Here is a 21,519-nt window from a genome sequence, read left to right as displayed (position 1 = left end):
GTTGCTGTACAAAAAAAAATCACCTGTATGCTGGGGTTGTGGCACATACCATATGGTGGCTAAGGCTCACTTGAGAGGACTAAGTTTTGGGAGTGTATGCTACAGTCCCTCAGGTTGGATTAGAGCCTTTGCAGTGGATTTCTGTCCAGGGAGGCTGCTCTTGCATTGAATCCTAAGCTTCCAGGTATCTTTTATTTCTTTTTGGGCTCCTTCACAAATTCTTAGTTTTCTTGAAGGCAGAAGAATATTACCACAGGCCAAACTAACTGAGTCTGTTTAATGGGATATACTTGATTTGGTAGTGTTTTGATTAGATTACAGGTGAATAAATCAAGTCAACATTGTTGGTATTTTCTTGAGATAGACTTTAGAGATGCCTTAGGGAAATGACCAGTAGTTTTTCTTGTCATGGTACTGTTCCGTGTAGGGTGTTTTATATTGCATGTGTTGTTCTGGGTCTGCTTAGCTTCTGGTTCTTCCTGGATTCATTATCCTTACAGATGCTAAAAGTGAAGAATCTCCCAGCTCTTTATTCTGCATGGTTTTGTAAGATGTCATATCTTTTGGATCACTTTGTAAATGCTAGGTCTAGAACATGGGGTAGTGCTTACATAAATGAATGTGCTTCCTGCTCCATATCTTCATTACAAAGGACCTTTTACTGTCCTTATTTCAGGATTTCAGTATTTCTCCTAACTTCGTTTGCTCATGTTCTGACTAAGGATTTCTATATTTCCTAAATTATATCCAACTCATGTTTTCTGTCATCTGTATTTTGAGGATACGTAGATTGGTCAAGATCTCTGAGCTTTTTATATCTCAAAGCAGAAATTTAGATCCCATTATATTTTTAGGTCATGACTATTCAACAGAAATTCTTTGCTTACCACTAAGGAAGTAGTTTGATCAGGATTTTCTGGGATACTCAAAGAGGCTGGATAGTTGTAGTTTCAAGAGACCAGCATTTTTAAGAGCTTGAAAAGTTCAGGTGTCACTTCTGAACTGAGATACTGAAGCAGAAATCTGACTAAATTGTATTTTCAAAAAAGTCTAATGTTACAAGTGATGGAACTATTAGGAACCTTTTTTAACTCATCTTTATACATTTGGACTCGTGTTTATTGTATCTATTCTATACTTGATAGAAAACTTAGCTTAAATAATAACTTAAGATGCAGTATCACAGGTCTCCTAGCTTATCCTTTGACCCAAAACACAGTTTAAAGATCTCTTAAAAAGTTTCTGATTTCATTCTGTCTGAGTTTCTGCTTCTGACTCTTCCTTTGTGTCTATAGAAGGATATGAATTATATAAAGGTTATCCCTGTGCAATAAAATGACTCATCCATAGTGATGTGCTGTCTTCTAATCTTGAATTGCTTTCTTTTCTTTCAGGACTGCATCAGCCTGGGCTCAGGAGAGCCGAGCAGGAGTGCATACCACTCTTTTGTGCTTTACCACAATAACAGCCCTCGATGGGGGGAAATCATCAAGTTGCCCATCCCTATAGACAGATTCCGTGGGTCTCACCTCCGGTTTGAGTTCAGGCATTGCTCCAGTGAGTGCCAAATGTAACCAAGAGAAATCCAACAAAGCTGAGGTCTTTCCATTGTCAGTTTATAGTTGGATGAGTCTGTTACTGGGTAGAAAGCAGGAAAGGGGCACCAACCTAAAATACAGCAAAGGTGCACTGCTAATTAGCCAGTTGCTAGATTTATTAAACAGCGCATTAAAACCACCATGAACAATTAGTGCAGGGCAAAACATTTTGTAGATGTTCTCCCCTGCTGTTCTTTTGCTGTGTTTTCTTGTAGAATGTTTTTGTTACAATCATGTATATTTTATATTTCACTGTGTTGGGTATGTTTGTTTTGAGGCTTGTCGATCATTTGCATAGAATTAGATACAGTGTGTTGTATATTGTTTCTTATGTAATCTGCATGCTTTTTGTTAGGCATGCAGAGAAGTTGGTGAATAACCTTGTGGTATATATGGACAGACAGAATATGTGCAAATATGGCTCCTTGCTTCTGTCTCTTGCTACAGCAAAAGACAAGGGAGAAAAGAAGCTCTTTGGTTTTGCATTCACTCCATTGATGAGAGATGATGGCACTACCTTGTCTGATGATATCCATGAGCTTTATGTTTATAAGGTACCAATTCCTCTCTGCAGACTTCCTACTCATTCCTACTCATCTCTACTTGAGTTTAAATATGTAACAGTCATTACATTATCTTCCCCCCCCAGCCCCATTAGAAGTATGTGAGGAACAGATTAGTAGTCATTTCAAGATTTTATAATTTCAAACTCAGATAACCAGGTATGGACAAAGGCTTCTGTTCTAAGGACAGATAGCGGTGATCTAGCTTCTGTTAATCATATCCATTTTGAATTCAAACATACTAGTGTTTATGAGCATTCAGCAGTTTTACCTGCCTGTGGCATTACTCTATACCTTTGTAGTATGAAATCATGCTGCATTTCAAATGCAGCCTGTTACAACACTACAGCTTGGCAACCCTGTAGCAAGGGATTTGGGATGGGTTGTTTGGGTTTTTTCTTCCTGCTGATTTACCTTGGTTTATTTCTTCAGTATGATTTTCGGACAGCAGCAGTAAGTTATGCAGTTGGAAGATTGTGATAAGTTCTAAAGAGTCAGTGGGTAAGAGACCACACTTTCTAGAGCTGGGTTGGTTTGTGTATGTACAGGCCCTGAAGGTGGTAAGCACAGCTTTTTCCTAGAAGTGTTTTTGTGCACCCAGAAATCAATAGAAGTAGTTAGGCAATTGCTCTCAGGGTGTGAGTGTGTGGAATGAGATAGACTGGGTGCAATTCCATTTCTTGTCCTGTACACACAGTGTGATGAGAACAGCACGTTTAACAATCACGCACTGTACCTGGGGCTGCCTTGCTGCAAAGAGGACTACAATGGCTGCCCCAACATCCCCTCCAGCCTCATTTTCCAGCGCAGCACCAAAGAGACCTTTTCAGTCTCCACACAGCTTTCTTCTACCAAACTGACCCAGAATGGTAAGTAGCTCATCCGTCAAAACTGCTCAAAGCAACAGGGATTATGAAAAAGAAAAATAACATGGGTATGCTTGTGCTCTGTTTATTTTACTAAAATATTCCTTTGTTATAATTTCATTATATGCATGCTTTTTTTTTTACTAACACTATTGAAAGGAGCAAAAAGTTTTTTTGAGGAAATAAGGATATTGACAGATGGCAGGGAAATTACAGACACTACTGTAAGTGCAAGAGAAGGGTTATGACAGAATATGTTAAAGCAAAGTTAATTTTCATTAAATGATTGGAGAACAAAAAATTCAGTGTTGGCTTTTCTACGCAACCCAGAGGTTTTGTTCATCTTTTACAGAGTTGCTAAGCAAATAAAAATTTGTTATGGCAACATCCCTGAAGCATGGGGAGACAGAAGTGGATTGTCCGCAGTGCAGTGTCAACTCACATAGGGAAAAATACAATCTCTACTCTTTCTAAAGTGCTTTACCATTCCTGTGTTCATTTTTCTTGTTAGTAGTATTGGACTTACTCTGTATTTCTCTCACTTACTGTGTTTTTTCCCCTGAGAAGTGTGAACTGCAACAAGAGCAGAAGTGTAACATGTACTGAATCTCTGGTGGGTCTGGGGTTGCGGTTCCTGCCTCTGTGTATGGATTCTAGCTCTTTCTCTCACTCCTCTGCAGTGGATTTGCTTGCCCTACTGAAATGGAAAGCTTACCCAGATCGTGTGATGGATATATTAGGAAGACTGAGACATGTCAGTGGCGAGGAAATTGTTAAGGTACTGCATGAAATAACAGGTTTTGGATGTATCTGTGATAGTAGGGGAACTCAGACCTGCAGGGCACTTCAGAATGTTCCCTCTTATTGTACTTTTTGGTTCACACTGTGAATTCTCGGAGTGTGAGAATTGCGATTTTATTTTGACATGAAACTGAGCAAGAAGGTACACTCCAAAAATTGATGGATAATTAAGTCCATGGGATCAAAACAGAGCTAATCTTTAGAAATTAATTTACCAACATGTGCTGCAAGTGTCAGCACTGACTGTTACACTCGGTAGGGCCACTCTTGCTGAGCCGTGCTGCTTGCTGATGTAAGCACAGCCACTGGCAGCGGTGTTTTGTGCAGACTTACCTGTTCCAATAGTATTTTCTAGAGGACTTTCTCCAAAATTGCCTAAGTGTGGTTGGTCATTTTTAGAGTGAATAAAACAGAGCTGTTTCAGCAAAACCTGGTCTTTCCTATGTTCCAAACAAGCGTGTAGAGGAGGAAGAAACATGAGACCTAAGAAAGTTAAGTTTTGCTCTGTGGCCAGTGAACCATCCTGTAAACCCATTTTCCTATCCCAGCACTGTGAAGTGGAGCTGTTGCCTAAAGCACCAATTGCTCTCTAGTGTGCCTATCACTAATGTACCTCCTGTCTGATCATTTCCTCATGTTTTGTCACCACTGCTACACTACATGCCAATCCTTTGTGTGACCTGAACTTTCTTAGGTCAGATGAACTTCTGAATGCGTTTGAATACTTGTGGTCTCGGGGGGGGGGGGAGAAGAGGGGGGGAAGTGCATTCCAGATATCCTTCTGATAATTTTAGGTACTGAGAACTCTCCCTAGAATTTATTTCTATAAATCTTCTAAGTAAAAGGAGGAGATAATTTGTAATGGCAAACAACCAAAGAGAAGAAACCAAAGCAACATCCAATCATTTAATTAGTAGTTTCTGATTAAAGCCACTTTGCTACTCATTTGGATGTTGCCATATCTTGAATGTTAATGTTCTTGAGAACTTTGTAATGGTAACAGAAGAGGACAATATCCTGTTTAGTTTGGAATTCTTCAAGAATGTCATGTTTTGTACACTTTGTTTGCAGGGTAGTGTAAGTATCTGGGGTTTTTTATAGAGAAAAGCCTAAAAAGATGTGGATTAAATTATTCCAAGGGGAGAAGTAATTGATTCACTCCCTAAATCACCTGCCATTTGGCACTGGGATATGCAGTAATTCAGAAAAAAGGAAATTTTATCCTTTCAGAGACTTCATAAATTGTTATATTTTATTTCTTGCTTTCCACATCAGAAATTTAATTAGAATAGATTACAAAATCATGGGAGAATATGCAGTTGACTTGATCTTCAGCAGTCTTCTTCACAGCCATCCTTTCCAATGACTCTGCTTTCAGGAAAGAAAATCACTGAATTGTTGGTATTCAGTGAGCCTCAGTGTTAGGGGGGAAAGAAATAATTGGCAATATGTAACTTGTCCCAATTAATGCTTGTTATAAAAGCTTTACTTTCTGTCATACAACAAAAGTTTTCAGTATTAAACATTATTTGGAGCACTAGTTAATGTGCTTCCAAGTCTTAAATTTGATGATAAACAGTATTTGATACACTGTAATGACATGAGAGTGAAAGTAAGCTGTTTTGCCACTGTTGTTAGGCAACACTTTTAGTCAGCTTACAGTGAAAGGAACACTCAGTTATATTTACAAATCAGTCATGTGGTACATATGTCTTATTTTTCAGTTTTTCTGTCATTTTTGTTTAGAAATACTCATTTAAAGAGAAAAATTCTTTGTCAAAACAAATGAAAATCTGTTGCATCACATGGATGAACCTGAAGTGGTTTGTCTTTGGCAAGTGTTTCACAAAAATACCAATATGTATGAATGAATTAAAGCAGAGGGGAAATAAGCTGCTTCTGAACACAATTTCAATTTGAAATTCTTTGTTTATTCATGTCATTTTAGTTCCTACAAGATATTCTCGACACGTTGTTTGTAGTTTTGGATGACAACACAGAAAAGTATGGTCTGTTGGTCTTTCAGTCTTTGGTAAGTTCCTGGATTGTTACTTTATCTCATGGTCAATAAGTTTTAAGTTTCTTATTATCATGTTGCTGGTATTTTACTTCCATAAAATGTGAAATATTCAGCTGGATCTGGCCTTATATTTTCTGTAGTAATCTGGGTGAGGAGGGCAGATAGTCCAAACAGATCCGAGGGCAGCAATATTTGCTGTCACTTGGGAGAAGCAAACAGTAACATGTAATAACTACTGACTGTTTAAAGAAACTCATATATTTCTTTGTTCCTTAGCTTGTGTAACTTGCTTATAGAAACATAGCAACAATGTGCAATTTCCTTTAGTATGGGTTCACTTTCTCATCTCCCACAGGTATTCATCATAAATCTGCTGCGTGACAGCAAGTATTTTCATTTTCGACCTGTGATGGACACTTATATTCAGAAGCACTTTGCAGGAGCACTGGCTTACAAGTAGGTTTTGTTTATCCATCACTTCAAGAGGTGGTATTAGCAAGCTTTTGAACAATGTCACCATCAGAATCATAACCTTCATGTTAGTCACAGTTTTCAAAAGCAGAACTACTCAGATGAAAGTTTTCCAGCACACTTAGAGAGAAAAGCCGCTGAATGTCACGTGTGGCTAAGAAAGACTTTGGACTTTATCTGAACTGGCAAATGCTACTTTCTTTTTTTTTTTTTAGCTGAAGAGACACTGTCACTCAGCAACAACTCGTTTTCAGTCTGTACTAATGAGCTACCAAGGGCATATACATTTCTTGTCTTAAAGTTGTTTGGATAAAAGACTTGTGTGAAAGCCTAGAGAACTAACAGTAATTTCCTCTTCCAAAGTAGACAGGTATTCACATGAGAAGATGTTCTATTTGATTACAGTAAGTGTATAATTTCAGGAGATCAAAAACTTAATTTTCACTGTCACTTTGAAGATTCTGCCTTGTTTTCTAGTATTCTTTTTTGAGTTTTGCATCAGAGAATAGTACAGATATTTGAAAGCAGTAACAGTTACCATTCAGGGTATTGTTTTTCCTTTCTCTTAGGCCATTTATTTTGTATATTTGAGCATATTCTATCTATTACAAACTTTTAAAAAGGGCTTATAATTGATTGGTTTAAGCCATTCACATTTTAGTGTAATTAAAACAAATATAAAAATTCAGTCAATGGCAGGCAAAACTGTAGATACTATGCAATACAGGAAAGCATAGTCATCTTCAGAGGGTAAAAAGATGTTCTGCTCTGTGTTAATTATCACCTCTTTCAACAAAACAAGTGATTTTTGATAGTCTGATGTCTGAAATAAAACATGCTTTTAATACAACCCTTTAGGTTAGTCTAAATGGTATTGTTTACTTAGGAAAATGGATGCATGTATTTTCTTTGTGATCTTTGTTTTTAAAAACTTCTTACTTAGAGGAGATTTGGAATTTCTTATCAAAAAGGAAAAAATAAAAAGAGGATGTTTTGGTCTTAAGACTATATTACACGCCTTTATCAAAGCTGTCTCTTTAATAACATCTCTTTGATGTTCTCCTAGTCTGCCTCATGGTGTAGGTCAATTACAGACAAGAAATTATTTCTGGTTTTGAAACCTGAATAAACATACATATTTTGTAAATTCTGTGGCTAAGACAGCAATAGGTGACCACTGAAAGGGAGTGACATGAGACCATTGCATAGATTTCTCTCTAAAACCGTGATGTTTGTTGCCTGTCTAATTTTGCAACAGTGCTGAAGGTTGCTCTTCTTTTCGCTGTTTGTTATATTCAGAGAACTGATCCGATGTTTGAAGTGGTACATGGACCGCTCAGCTGAGCTTGTGCGTCAGGACCATATCCAGGAAGCAATGCGGGTACGTATCCAATGGAGTATTTGTGTGTCTGTTCCATCTGTGGCTACAAAAACCCCAGAGAAGCTGTAAATAAAACCCAGGGTAGTCTGGCACTGACTTCTTATTTGTTTAACCAGATTTTTATATGTGTGTATATATATATGTATTTTTTGCCAAAAATTTTATTTTGGGGGTGATTCACTCTTGTGCGTTAAAACCCAGAAGAATTATGTCTCCTTAAGTCCTTTTGAAGCCCTATGGAGAACTTAAGTGGGGCTTACATGGAATATATATGCTCTGGCCATTTATATATGTGGTCTGCACCTTGCATTTCAAGAAGCAGTTATTTTAAAAGTATTAGGCAGAGGTGCTGTGGATCAGAGATATGCTTTTCATTTCTGGCTGTGAGACAGGTTCTTTGTATTAGGGGTTGAAGTTCTGGAGTACTTTAAGGAGATAAATGAGCTTTTAAGTGGATGAAAATTCTAACAACTGTCATTGCACAGGACCTGAATCACAGTTCTGAGATGAGGGCATGATCTCGCAGGAAGGCACAGCTTCCTAATGGTGTGGAAACAAAGGGAATAGTTTTGGTGCTATTGCAGAGAAATCAGAGAATAAATAGAGTGTTAGTTTCACATATGTAATTTAAAACAAAATGATAATGTCATGTACATCATGCACATAAATACCAGATTCCAAAATATGTGGCAAGGTACTTTTCTCTGCGTGAATGTCCATCTCTACCTTCTTACTCTAAGTAAGCTTCTGTCCAAACATTTGAGTCTGGGCACTTTGAGGGCTGGTAGCAATGGCAGAGATTAGCACTTTCTTTGTCTCACTTTCTCCTGTCAGTACAAATAGATGAAGCATCTCACAGGTGAAGCATACACACGTACGTACGCTATTCCTTTAATTTCTGGCAACCATTTGGGAAAGTCAGAGCTTGTTCCTTGTAAATGTATTTATGCTTGTGTCTTGGTGTATGTTTCAGACTTTATTATGGCTCTTTCTTATTTCTTGTGATATTTTTTTCTTTGTTTTGCCTCCTTTAGTCTGATTTAGTCAGCATTTTTGAGGAAGTAGTTATTTTTTGAGAATCCTCGTTCCATTTGAATGGTATGGCATCAGTGCCATCAACTAGCTTCCAAGCTCTCCTGTTAAGATCATATCCTCTTACTTGCAAGGGCATTATACCAGTGTTTACTTTGTCTTTTGTAGATACTTATATACTTAGAAACAACTTCTTTGCAATACTTTTCAACCACAGATTCATAGGGAATGTTAAAAATGGGGCAAAGATATCTTTTCAAGAAATTAACAACTTCCTTATTCGTTTTGTTTCCTTCCTTCTTTTTTTGAATTGCAAAGAAACTTACTAAAATTATCAGATGAGAGGAAGATCTCTAGCTGGAGTGACTTCTAGAGGGTCTTCTTCCCTCTCAAACTACTCATTAGTGCTCTATGCAGTGCAGCAAGTAGAGATATCTAATACTGTCTCTATGCGATCGGCATTTTTTGAACCTCATAGTAGACTTCTTCAGAAATATTAAAAATATGAATGCTGGAATGGCTTTCAGAAGCTGGTTACTCAACACACTGTTTGTGAAAAAGGTACATTCTTTCAAGGATTCCAAGGCAGCTCTGTGCTTCCTGGGAAGCTCAAGTGCTTGCTTAGAAAATAGCTGTTGCTTCCGTGGGCGAGGTCAGCTGGAAGACCGGACAGCCCAGGCCTTTCCAAGCACAGGAATTATAATTACCACCAGAGTTTCTGCAGACCCAACAGTGCATCTTCTACCACAGACACTGCTGTCACATCTGATTTGGACAGTTGCTTTTGCAGGTATATTTTGGAGGCCCAAATTAAGGTCTTTATCTTCTTCCATTACAGGAAAGTGATTTTATTTCCAGATTTTATTTCAGGCACTTGCTGCAAGTTTGCACCAAAATCGTTATCACTGCTAATGTGTCATTCGTAGTACCATATTCTACTGTTGGCAATTTCTGGGGTTTTGGATGTCTTCACTACATTCCTTGGATTAGTAGTTCTTCAACTGAGAAAACAGAATAGCTCTCTATGCCTTCTGCCCTGAATTAGCTGTTAAATGTAGTACCCTGAAGCAGGTGTTGAAATCTCTCTGCACTCTTTTTTGGCTCTTGACCGCCCATGTACATTCATGATGGGTATGCAGATGCCTCGTAGGATTCTGATTTTCAACCTTGGCATTAGCAAGTGGTGCTCTAGGCTATTTCTAAAATTACTTACCTGCCTCAAGACTGCTCTTAATTCTCAAAAAAACTTGTATGGAACCTGAAGCAACTATAACTGAAAGGACATCTGTACCTGAATTTCTTCCTTCTCAAACCACTCATTAGTCCTCTGTGCAGTGATATATGATACTGTCTGTATGTGACGCATGAGCTGCATCCAGGTACAGCTGCCTGTGACTCCACAGGCAGTTTTACTTTCCGCACTAGTCATGGCAAAACTTAGGAAGTGTCTCTTGGAGATGCCCTTTCAGCCTCAGTTATCTTCAGTGGTAGAATCACAGGTGATTTTTGCCTAGATTGAGGAACCCACTGAAGAAGCAAGACCTTTTCTTCCTCGGGAAGTCACATCTTCATATCAGTGTTCTGGAGCTGAACTGCACAGAACAGGCATCAAACTTATTTTAGGGACTTGGAGGTACTGCATACCATTGCTATGGGGCTTTACATGAGTCAGTGATAGGGAAAAGGTCAGTCTTCCCAGCTGATTTCTTCAAACCCCCGATCATACTTTCTGAGCCATGCCAGCCAGCGAGCTAGTGAATGAGAGAGTAGGAATTGCATCCTTGACCTGCCTTTTGAGACTGGGCACTCCTCCAAATTCTTTTCTTCCCCCTCAATTTAAAAAAGAACTGTCAGGCTGTTGCATTTGAGATCAGTCTGTCTCTGGACTTATTAATTACTTCATTCAGAAATAATTACCTGATTTGGTGACTTATATTTTATACAGTCTCACTTCTTCTAAGAATACCAGAAAATTGCTGATGTAATTGTAATTGTTCTGTCCTGGTCAGCCTGTCTGTGGGACTTGCTCCTTCTTTTCTTGCTGATTCCTTGAACTTTGCCCTAGGTCATTTATCTGCACTCACAAGACTCACATTGGTACCTTCACTTGAACCTTTGCGCTTTTTTCTTCAAACTGCATCATAAATGCTTCTTGTACTTGATGCAAGTATGCTGTTCTCTGGAAAAACACACTGACATTAGCTGGAAGAAGTTTGCCACCTGCTCTTGAATGGTGAAGCCTTTTCAGAGGCTTCTGAAAATGGCTTTTATTCACTTGTTAGGAAAGTGAGAGGTTCAGACCTTCAGAGCTAACCTACTTTACATACACTGTACTTCTGATAAGGATACCCTTTCTACATACTTCAGATTCTTTCCTAAAGTAATCTTTGGGTTTCTTGAGTTAGGAAATTAATCCATGCTTTATCTTAAAGCACCTCTGTACAAGGTTGGTGCATCTGTTCATACTCTGAACACTAGGTATGGTTTGCCTTTTGTTTGAATCGAATAGACCCTTCATCTCTGCAGCAGATGAGTCCAGATGTGCAGCTGTAAGCTCCCCAGGACCGTCCACTGGATTTATGATTGTGCTACACCATCAAATGTTATCTGAGCATAATCCCTGAAGGCTCAAGTGACACTGGGGTTTCTGAATAGTATCTTTGTCCATTAGACCTTCAGAATAACCACATAAATTTATCCGCTTTTTTTACCTCTGTTATCCCAGAAGCTTGTGACTGATGCTGCTTTTGTCATGGTGGTGTTCTGGTTTTAATTCTGCTGGGATATTGCAACCAACCACCAGGTAATCTATGCAGGTTGAGATGTGGTGTTCCTGTATTCAGAGCGAACATACATATGGACAGTCAATAGGGAAGGAAGGAAGGTTACTAATTAGTAGGTGAAAGTTCTTTGAGATGCATTATCTGTATGCACATTCCTTATGGCTTTTCTTGTCTCTCCTGGACTACCACTAGTAGAATTTAGGGATTGTTTGGCTGAGAGGAAATAAAGTTAGGATTCTGTTTGTCCATTCAAGTTTTGCATTTGTTGCACCATGAGTCTTTGGGTTGCTGGTCACAGGTCAGTGGTGTGTGCTCACCTACTGTGTGAACATGCACTCAGACTCTTTTTCAAAAACTTCCTTTAATTTGATACTAGTTTTTTTATATCATGCCAAACATAATAGGCTTCAGTGCACTTCTATGTCTTTAGGCACAAATATACATCATATCTGTGATTTTGTAAGTAGTAAGAGCCAGTTAGTCCAAGTGCTGATTTGTACTAACAAGAATTGGTTTGTGTTTTTAGCATCTCAGCCATGTGTTTGAACCCTTTGTGGGTTCATTCTAGGCAGCAGTTTAAGGTTGGTTGTGCGAAGGATGTCGAGTGTCTCTGAGCCTGCCGTTTCACTTTCAACAGAAGACTATAGAACTCCATAGATAAATCCTCTGATTCATTGCAAAACATAATCTTCACATTAAAGTTATGAGCTTTCAGGTTAGAATTATGGTTGTCTATACCAAACCTATAAAACAGCTTCTGTAAGCTCTTGTTTTGCTGTATTTCGTGTTAGCAACAGTGATGCTAACCTTAAAGAGCTGACTCTTGTGAACCAATTGACCTTTGTCTGGAAACTATCCATAAATACACAGTGTTACTTCCTGATGATGTTCCTTGGTGTAAGGAAGCTTCACTAGGAGATGTTTTAGTACAGAATTATAAACAATGTACTGTGAAATGACCCAAGTTGCCATCATTCCTGAAAGAAAAATGTCTGTAAGTATCAGTGGCATTTTGAAATCTGTGATGGCTTTATAAGGAATTTCACATTCCCCTTCTCTATTCTTAAAGCTGTAGCATTCTAAACCTTACAGCATAACGTTGCATCTTTGTGCATATAGTGTGGTGGTTCAAGGAGGGGCATCTTAGGGATGCAAAAACATCTGACGAGGGCAAAATTTGTCTTCAAATTAACTTTCAGTTTCCAAACCTTGAAGCAAGACAAGAACACTTTCCAGCAAATACAGTGCAATATTACTAATGTTTCTGTATAGACTATGATGATTGAAGCTGCAGCCTGTTTGCTTCCCATGCTGACTTACGAGGATATCATCAAACTATGCCTCGTGTCTTCTCTTGATCCTGCTTTTATGGTGTATCATGTTAAGCACTAAGGGAAGGAGTGAAGTTGAAATGTCACTGGTACGTAGTACAGTTCAGTGTTGACAGTTGTGTACCAAATGATCCGAAGGGCCTTGTTGCTGTGTGGAATGTTACATCGCTGTGTTAGTGCATGTGAGAACCTTTGATCGATTGGTAAGCTTGTTAAGGGCTGCACAGAACGTCTTTTTCTTCATTGACACTGCTGCCAAATAAATGGAGTTCTGAATAACGCCATTTACAAAATTTTAGTTAAAGATGTTTAGGTTGCAAATTCAGGCTTAATGTAGACATGTCATTGAGCAAGTTATCATTCTACTACAGAAAGATCCGACTGCCAGTCCTTCGGGACTGCAGCATTTCTTGCACATTGTACAACGGTGCTAAAGGCCATCTTCTCTGCAGATTACTCTCCCTCTGCTGGGTGCTCTCCCAGTTTCATGTGTGATGATAAAAGAAAGATGCTTTAACTTATCACAGCTCGAAGTTAAAAGCTGCTCACTACAGTGCTGCTGCCTGCTACTATTTTGGGCTGCCAGAGGGCATCACATGCTGCTCTTGTCGTCTTCTATTTCTGCATCTGCATTTATTTCTGTTTGTACATGTAGCTGCCAGAAATAAAAGTGAACCTTGCTGTTGTGTTCATATTGAAAAGTAGATTCTCCTTTTTCCAGGTAACCCTTCCTCTGTTCCACTGACAGTCCACTTAATCTGAATTAGCTAACTCAAGTAATTAAAGGTAAAATTTGAATGGAAGCAGGAGAATAGCTTCTTCAGACATGCGCAGTCATTGTGCCAAGTCATGGGAAAACTGGAAGTCCGTTATCTTCACCAAGATTTTCCTCAAATGACCTAACTCATATTTGCCTGTTTGACTTAAATGCATACTATTTTTGTTAGTGGAACATACTGATAACAAAGATTATTGGTTGAGAATGGGTACTTGCCTATGAGTGGCTCTTCCTTAACGGAATTATATAACTTGCAAAACCTGTTTTTCTTTCTCCTTTCTAAAACTGAAGAATTTAGTTATTATGCACATAGAATCTTTCCTGGTTCTCTTTAAAGCTCCTTTATTTTTCTTTCTTTCTTTTTCTCTATCTTAATCTCCTCCCTCTCCTGCTCCTTAAGGCCTTGGAATATCTTTTCAAGTTCATTGTCCAATCTCGGATCCTTTACTCCAGAGCTACTTGTGGAATGGAGGAGGAGCAGTTCCGCTCCAGCATCCAGGAGCTTTTCCAGTCCATCAGATTTGTGCTCAGCTTGGACAGCAGGAGCTCTGAGACCCTCATCTTCACCCAGGTTTGCTATTTTCTGCACTTCAACTGGCAAACCAAAGGCAGCTATTTTCTGCACAGGTAGTATGTACGGGCACATGACAGTTAAATGCAGGTTAGCAGATTTTTCCCCCTCTAACAAGCTGATGATACTGGAAAATGACATAGCCAATTAATGTTATTAGACAAACACTGCACCTCTTCACAGATGCAGGTGAGCTCAACTGTGAACTTTCAAGAGGAAAGTGACTTGTCACCTGAGAATATAATTTTTGCTCTTCACAAAAGTAAACTGTATTTTCAAATCTCTTATGTCTTACGGTTGGCTTCAAGAAATTTTAAATCCTTTATTGTAGTAGCTCAAGTCAATACTTAGGGTCATAGCAACATCACAGTAGAGAAGTTTGATTGATGTACAGTCAGATTGGTCACAGTCAGATAAACTTAATTCCAGCATACCCTAAAATTAGAGTCAGAATCACATGCAGCCTGACCACAAGCATACTGTGATACCCACACTCACATTGAATGCATTATATTGAATATGGCCCAGGTGACTTCACAAAGACTTCATGTGGCTTAAGGTACTGCTCAAAGTGAGTAAGGATGCTGCTAAGTTTTGTTTCATATTTTAAAGACCACTGTACTAAATTACATACTTCTGTGTTTGAAAGTTTTAAATAGTAATGTGACATATGTTGTGTGTGCCTTAGCTCAGAGAATGTCAAAATGGACCCCCTAGAAGAAGATGATTTGTAATCACTAATTTACTGTTTACAGATGTTCTGAATACCTACTGTAGTTTGCCAAAGAAGCAGTTGCTGTGAACGTTGCAACAAAACAGGGTGACTCCAGTGGTTAAGGAAGCTGCCAGCAGTGTGATCTCCTTCGTAAGAAGCTGCTCTGAAAGATTTTGAGAACAGCTACTCTAATCTTTTATTTAATCCCCCATTAGCGGGTATAATAAGATGAGCCAGGAACATGAGAAATCAGTGCACAGAATTTTGCAGGCGAAGCGACAGCAGAAACAGCATCCTATGAATTCAGTCTGGTTAGGGATGATCTTTGTTTTTCAATTGTGTTGATCACAAATACAATAATAGATTTGAGGATGGGGTTATTTTCCCTTTTTGTCTCTTTTTTTTTTTTTCTCCTTTCTCTCACTATGGTATTTCTTACCTTGGACTTTTGTAATTTGTAAAGTCTGTCCTTGTTTAATCTTTGAAAAGTTTACTTTTTGTTTCCCCCTTGCCACTATGTTGCCCCTTGATCCCAATTGCCCCATAGGCCTCTCAGCCTGGAGGGCAGGCGAGCGGAGCTGGGACTTGTGCCCCACAAAAATGTGGTGGTACTTCAAGGCCGTCATTTAATTCTGTAAGTAATGATCCCCAGAACTGCACAAGTATTTCATCGTGGATGTTCCCAATTAATCCCTTTTCCCTACCCCAAACCCTCTTTTCCTGCATATAAAGTGGAATTTAATGTTGAAGTGGCTGATACTTTAAAACTAGGAAATATGGAATATTTAAGTAATTAATGGAACAGCTTATGGCATCCACACACAACGACAGTACTGAGGGCGTATACAAGAGTGTGTATGTCGAATCGTTCAGGAGATCCAAGGAGTTTATGTACTAGTTCTGGAAAGCTGGACAACAGTTAAATATCTACAGAAACGCTCGAGGCCCTGGGAGACATCATTTTCTTCACACTTGTCCTCTTATCCAGGATATTAGAGAGATCTCAATATAGTTCTTTAAAGCAATGAGATTAAAACTGATTATGTCCTTCCAGGCAATGAGTTTGACATGAGTAATGTTTCGGCGTATTTTAGGATGTTGTACAAAAAAAAGGAACTGATGAAAGGTAGCTCTTCCTCAAGACAGCTCCAAAGCTTCCTGAAGAGATCCCATGCGTATCATTAGATTGCTACTGATACCCTAAATCACCACAGAAATCCTTCTGCTTTATCTTAATAGAAATAAGTTTAGGAAAACTCCCATAAGGATTTGTTGGGCCAATACTGTAATTTCACTTATATTATCCCAAAGATAAAGATGATGACTGCATTTGCAGCTGTTGCCAAGCATACCATGAGCAGTATTTAAATGATTCATATTTGTCAATTTTTTTAGTACCTTGTATGTATGTAGTGACAAATAGGTGACAACACCCAGGAGGCTACATGTGGGTTTGTGTAATCTGAATTGATTGTAACAAAAGATGTTAAGAGAGAACAAGTGTGAAGAAGAAAGAGGTAAATTTATATTCAGAATAATTTAGTGAGCTCTACACTGTTAGTTATAAAAATAACTTAGACTTTACTCAAAGACTATTAAATAGATATCACTGTTGTTTGAAGGAAAAGATACTTTGAGGAAAGACTTGACAAAGAAGGAAGCTGTATATTATATGGGATTAGGAGAGGCATGCCAGTGTTAGAACCAGCATGAGAGAGGTACAGAAATATTTAGGCAATGAGAAAACAAATCTGTGAGGAAAAGGAGAACTTGCAGAATAGAAGAAAATACTGATAGGTGATAAGACTCTGGAAGGGCAGAGCTCAACAGAGACGTTTGGTAAATCTGAACTTATGCAGGAAGTCAGTGGGGTTTGTGTGGAGAGCTGCAGGCAAAGGGGTGGCAACAGCAAGGAGGGAGGTGTGCGGGGGGGCTGTGGCTGGGGTGAGGGGGGGTGAAGACACTTGACCCAAAACCAGGCTGTGCAGCAGCTAGCGAAAGCAACCAGCCAGGAATTTTAGTAGTTTCAGTGAGGGAACAGGCACGGACCTTGTGCAGGATGGAGAGGAAGAAAGAGAAGAGTTTTAAAACTAGAGGTGTGTGGCTGCTGTTAGGTATGACACCAAGTCTGTGGAACTTGAGGATGGGGTGATGCAGGGAATTTTCTGCTGTTACGAAGAAATTAATTGCAAAAGTGATTAATTGAAATAAGAGATGAAGAGGTTGGGTTTGTGGTTGTGCTATTGTTTCTGCACTTCAAGAAACACCTACAAGGATAGCTCCAGCTTACTGGACATGCCTGTTACTGCAAGAATCACATGCACACTCATTTGCATGATGGGATGCCTCTTTCACATGAAATCACACCCACCCCACTGCAGAAACGCTGTAATGCCACGTGACAGTGCTGCTATGGTTAAGGGTCTGTTGACATGGTCTTCAAAATACTTCTGAGGAGTTTTAACTGTCTCAGGTACTTGCTTGGTACAAAATGCTTGCTCGCTTGGTGTGGAACTCTCATCAGAAGCAAATTTAGTATTTATTGAAAAAAGTGAATAAACAAAAATGGACTGTCTTCTGTTACTTCAGATTTTTATTGTTTTATAAGCTGTGTGCTAAAATACAGCCTTTTGAATCTTTGCAGTAGGTATGTGCTCCACTTATCATAAGACTTAGTATTTCAGCAGCGTTTGATTTTAATATACTACGTGTGGTTTGTTCACTGTGAACTTTAGGTATTGCAAAACATTAGCACCAGCCATAGTGCACTGTTCAGTAGCTTTTTGCAGACCCTTAATACAGTTTTACTGTTGCTTCTATTTCACTGCATTTAGCTGCAGTTATGGAATTCAGTATTTTCAATATTCAATATTCAGTTTCTACCTTTACTTCTTCCAGGCTGCTCTGCTGAACTCCTTCCCCGCTATCTTTGATGAGCTGTTGCAGATGTTCACTGTGCAGGAAGTAGCCGAGTTCGTGCGGGGGACTCTGGGCAGCATGCCCAGCACAGTGCACATCGGGCAGTCCATGGATGTGGTTAAGCTACAGTCTATTGCACGCACTGTTGACAGCCGCCTTTTCTCTTTCCCAGGTAAGACAGAGGTATCTGAGGCTAAGTCTCGCTGCTAACTAAGAGTAAGAACACATTACATTTACTTGTTACTGTTGCAAATAATTCATTACTGAATGCAAATAATCCTGGTAAATTTATCTTGGTGGCATCATTGTTACATATATTCACTGTGGCTACTCTTTAAGCTTCCCTGGGATAGAAGATGTTTATAAATCTATTATAGATAAATTGTAGTTACTAAAGGTTGATAAAAATATGTACGTTAACAAATCAAGTCAATTATTAACACTGCCAAATCTCTCTTGATACTTTCTATTACTCCTCTGTGGTTGCATGGATAGGAGGGTAACCTCCTTCCCAGCAAGCTTATGGTCTGAGAAACAGGAAGATAAATTCATATGAGAAACCCACCACATTCTTTTAAAGTATGTTTAACCTACATTATAACTTTAATATTTCTTTAACTCAACGTACTAGTAATCCTTTAGGAATTAATTGAACAAAGAAGGGTTGAAGATTGTGCGTTTATTTTGTACGTAAAGGAAGGAAAGAAGCTATGAAGGAAATAGTGCAAGATAAAAAGCACCATTTGGCCTTATCTTCCCTCTAGTGAGGATCTCAAGTTAGTTCGCTCAAATTACTCGGTGCAAGGTGAGAATGATAACAGCACAGAATTATGTTTAAACCATCCACTGTAATGGTTTATAAACGTTTAAATTTTTTTTTTTTTTTTGAAAATCATGTCAAAAAATAAGAGTGTAGAGAATGAGTCCAAAAGTGGCTGTGAAATGGCTGTGAATGGTCCAAAGGTGGCTGTGAAACAGGCAGTGAAAATGATCTAATTATAGTGTTGGGAACCTATTGATAAAAATATTTGTCTTTGTCAGTGCCACTTCATGGACAAAAACCTCCTCTTCTGTCTTCTCAGTAAAGCCAGGTGTAACATTCCACCAGGGCCCAGGGCTTAGTCCTTGCTATTAACCTTCATGTCTCCTTTACAATGCCACTGGCAACTAACGATGCTTTTAGCTGCTGCAGAGCACCGTGACATCTCACTACAGCGTCAAAAGCCAGAAAGAAGGCTCCTGCTGTGCAAGGCAGCCCTGACTCTAAAGATGCCACATTTTCCACCCAACATAATGGTAGACCCCTCTCCTGCTCCTTGCCGTGGAAGCATGACCTGATGCTCCTGGATCAGCAGTCTCTCCCATGTCCTATCTGTCCTTGGGAAAATGAATCTAGTTTCCCAGGTTCTCTTTTGCCTGCCCACCCTACCAATTCATCAAGTCTTTCAATTTAAAGGAACATACATTCTCTTTTTCTTGTCTTCCATATGGTGATGACCTGTTTTCCTTCTCTGTTTCCTACCAGTCTGATTACTGACATGTTGCCACTTCTCCCTGTCTCTTTTTTTCTTTTTTCCAGTTTTGGCTACTGCTTTCTGCAGCTGCTACCTGCTCTCCCTTCTTTAATAAGATTAAGGTTTGTAAGCCAGCTAAAAGAGAAGAATTAGCCAGCTTCCAAGAGGCATGCATTGGAGAAGCTCTATTAGCTGTTGACAATAGAACTGGAAAGCAACACGAAGTGAGGATGGGTTTGCACCAAATAAATCAACATTAGAAAGTCTCAGTTCACAACTGTTGTTTCAGGCTGAATCACTGTTGAGAACATCATGTACACTGCACTGACAAACTTTAGAAACTAGGCACACTACTCGTTCATTAGAGACAGTTCTTAGAGAAGTGTACTACAGTCTGTACAACAGAGGTTGCACCACTTAATCAGATGTGCTGTGTGTCAGTAGGTCAGTTTGGATACCAAAAGGCTGCTCATTGGGATGGTTGGAATTGAATTTTCTTTTGGAATAACCTGCAATCTGATTTTCATTCTTTCAGAGTCCCGGCGCATCCTGCTACCTGTAGTTCTTCACCACATTCACCTTCACCTACGACAGCAGAAGGAGCTACTTATCTGCTCTGGGATCCTCAGTAGTATCTTCTCCATAATCAAGACCAGCTCTTTGGTAATCTGCTGCTTGAGTTTGGGGTTTTTTTTAGTTGCATCACTTATTTAGTCAAATAAAGACTGAGAGATTTTCATAGGATTTTTACAGGGTTTTTTTAAATGAAATTCTCCTAACTTCTGTCAGCAGGAGAAATGAGGGTCTGCTTTTGTGTGTGTGACTCAGAACATTCTGATTACACAGTGTTCTTGCTGTTAGGATGGGAAAAAAGCATATGCATTTACTGAGTTTGACACTGTTTAATTTTCTTCATCCAAGCCTAGAACTTAGATGTCAGTGGAGTTTAAAAGCTTTACACAGCTCTAGGACTTATAGTTCTGCAAGAGACAGTAACTAGCACTTTGTGATTCATGTTAAGAGAATACTCTAAAATTATCCAATCAATGAAATCACACTTACTTCTGGAAGTTGCTGCTGAGTTTGAACACTCGGCTTTGATGATCACAATACGCTGATCTCAAATGGTAACTTGATCATTTAAAGCAATGCTCACAGACAGAGAGTGGGGAAGCTTCCCCACCTGACTCTAAAGGAGGAAGCTCATGATGCTAAATATAATTCATACCAATGTGTACTTTCAATTACAAGTTATGGCTTTGTGTGAAAGGGATGAGATGAAAGGTATTATGGTAATAAGCTAAAATAATACTGCCATGGCATGAAGGTTCCTGAACATAATTTGATCCCATTGTGTTCTAGAGTGTATGCAGACCTTTGATTATAGATTTACCTTTATGGCTGTGACCCTGAATGTTTCCATCAGAGACTGACGAGGTAACACACACACACACACTGGCATCGCAACAATGTCTGGTACCAATGTGGAACTTGATTGTACTTCTTTGAACCTCTATTGCGAAGCACTCGATCAAAACGAGTTTGTGGTATGGATGGCTCAGCAGAATTGTCTTTGCTAATTCCATTCTTTCCAGTTTCTAACTGTCTGTTTGCTCACCACTTACCGTAGGAGGGAGATGTCGTGGAGGAGGTTGAGATGATGGTGGAGAGCCTCCTGGATGTGCTTTTACAAACTCTGCTTACAATCATGAGTAAATCGCAGTCTCAGGAGGCGGTAAGAGGGCAGCGTTGCCCGCAGTGCACAGCAGAAATCACTGTTAGTAACTAACAATCAGTTTCTATTTCCTGCTTCTCTAACCTTTGGTTCAGCCCCTCACCACCACTGGCACCTCATTATCATCTCTGCTGCATGAATGCCTGGGGCCTTATCTCCTTCCCTTAATAAGCCACACATCCATTCCTTCTTCTGTGCAGTAGTGAGGTCTGCAGGAAGCGGTGGAGATCAGGAAGTTTATGTGGATTTCCAGGTTATTTTCTTACTTGTCTTTGCAGCTGTAATTGAGAGTTACTGTTTAGAACTTGAGGCATATGGTAGCTGTGTAGCTGCCAAGGTCTTTACCCCCAAATAGGTGTCACCAAGGGCTATATGAGTATCAGGCTCTGATTCCTAATGTTCAGTGAGACGAGTCCCTGTTCTTAACACCCTGGAGAGCTT

At 39.3% G+C, this 21,519-nt stretch overlaps 1 protein-coding gene across 12 annotated transcripts in view; it reads left to right on the top strand.

The window, feature by feature from the left end:
• DOCK3 (dedicator of cytokinesis 3) overlaps positions 1-21,519 on the top strand; it is a 210,935-nt gene that overhangs the window by 139,082 nt on the left and 50,334 nt on the right. For 11 of the 12 annotated variants that reach the window (XM_030502047.1, XM_030502044.1, XM_030502042.1 and 8 more), the window contains 11 exons: positions 1,395-1,557; positions 2,046-2,152; positions 2,859-3,030; positions 3,708-3,805; positions 5,777-5,860; positions 6,204-6,304; positions 7,619-7,700; positions 14,025-14,195; positions 17,809-18,001; positions 19,879-20,006; positions 20,974-21,120. In XM_030502047.1, the coding sequence (XP_030357907.1) occupies positions 1,395-1,557; positions 2,046-2,152; positions 2,859-3,030; positions 3,708-3,805; positions 5,777-5,860; positions 6,204-6,304; positions 7,619-7,700; positions 14,025-14,195; positions 17,809-18,001; positions 19,879-20,006; positions 20,974-21,120 (1,446 nt within the window). The remainder of the gene's footprint in view (positions 1-1,394; positions 1,558-2,045; positions 2,153-2,858; positions 3,031-3,707; positions 3,806-5,776; positions 5,861-6,203; positions 6,305-7,618; positions 7,701-14,024; positions 14,196-17,808; positions 18,002-19,878; positions 20,007-20,973; positions 21,121-21,519) is intronic. The other variant, XM_030502038.1, reaches the window with a different exon arrangement.

Source organism: Strigops habroptila, chromosome 11, assembly GCF_004027225.2.
Source record: "Strigops habroptila isolate Jane chromosome 11, bStrHab1.2.pri, whole genome shotgun sequence".
Classification (NCBI taxonomy): domain Eukaryota; kingdom Metazoa; phylum Chordata; class Aves; order Psittaciformes; family Psittacidae; genus Strigops; species Strigops habroptila.
Note: the sequence above shows the minus strand (reverse complement) of the source record. Positions and strands in the feature narration are given on the sequence as shown.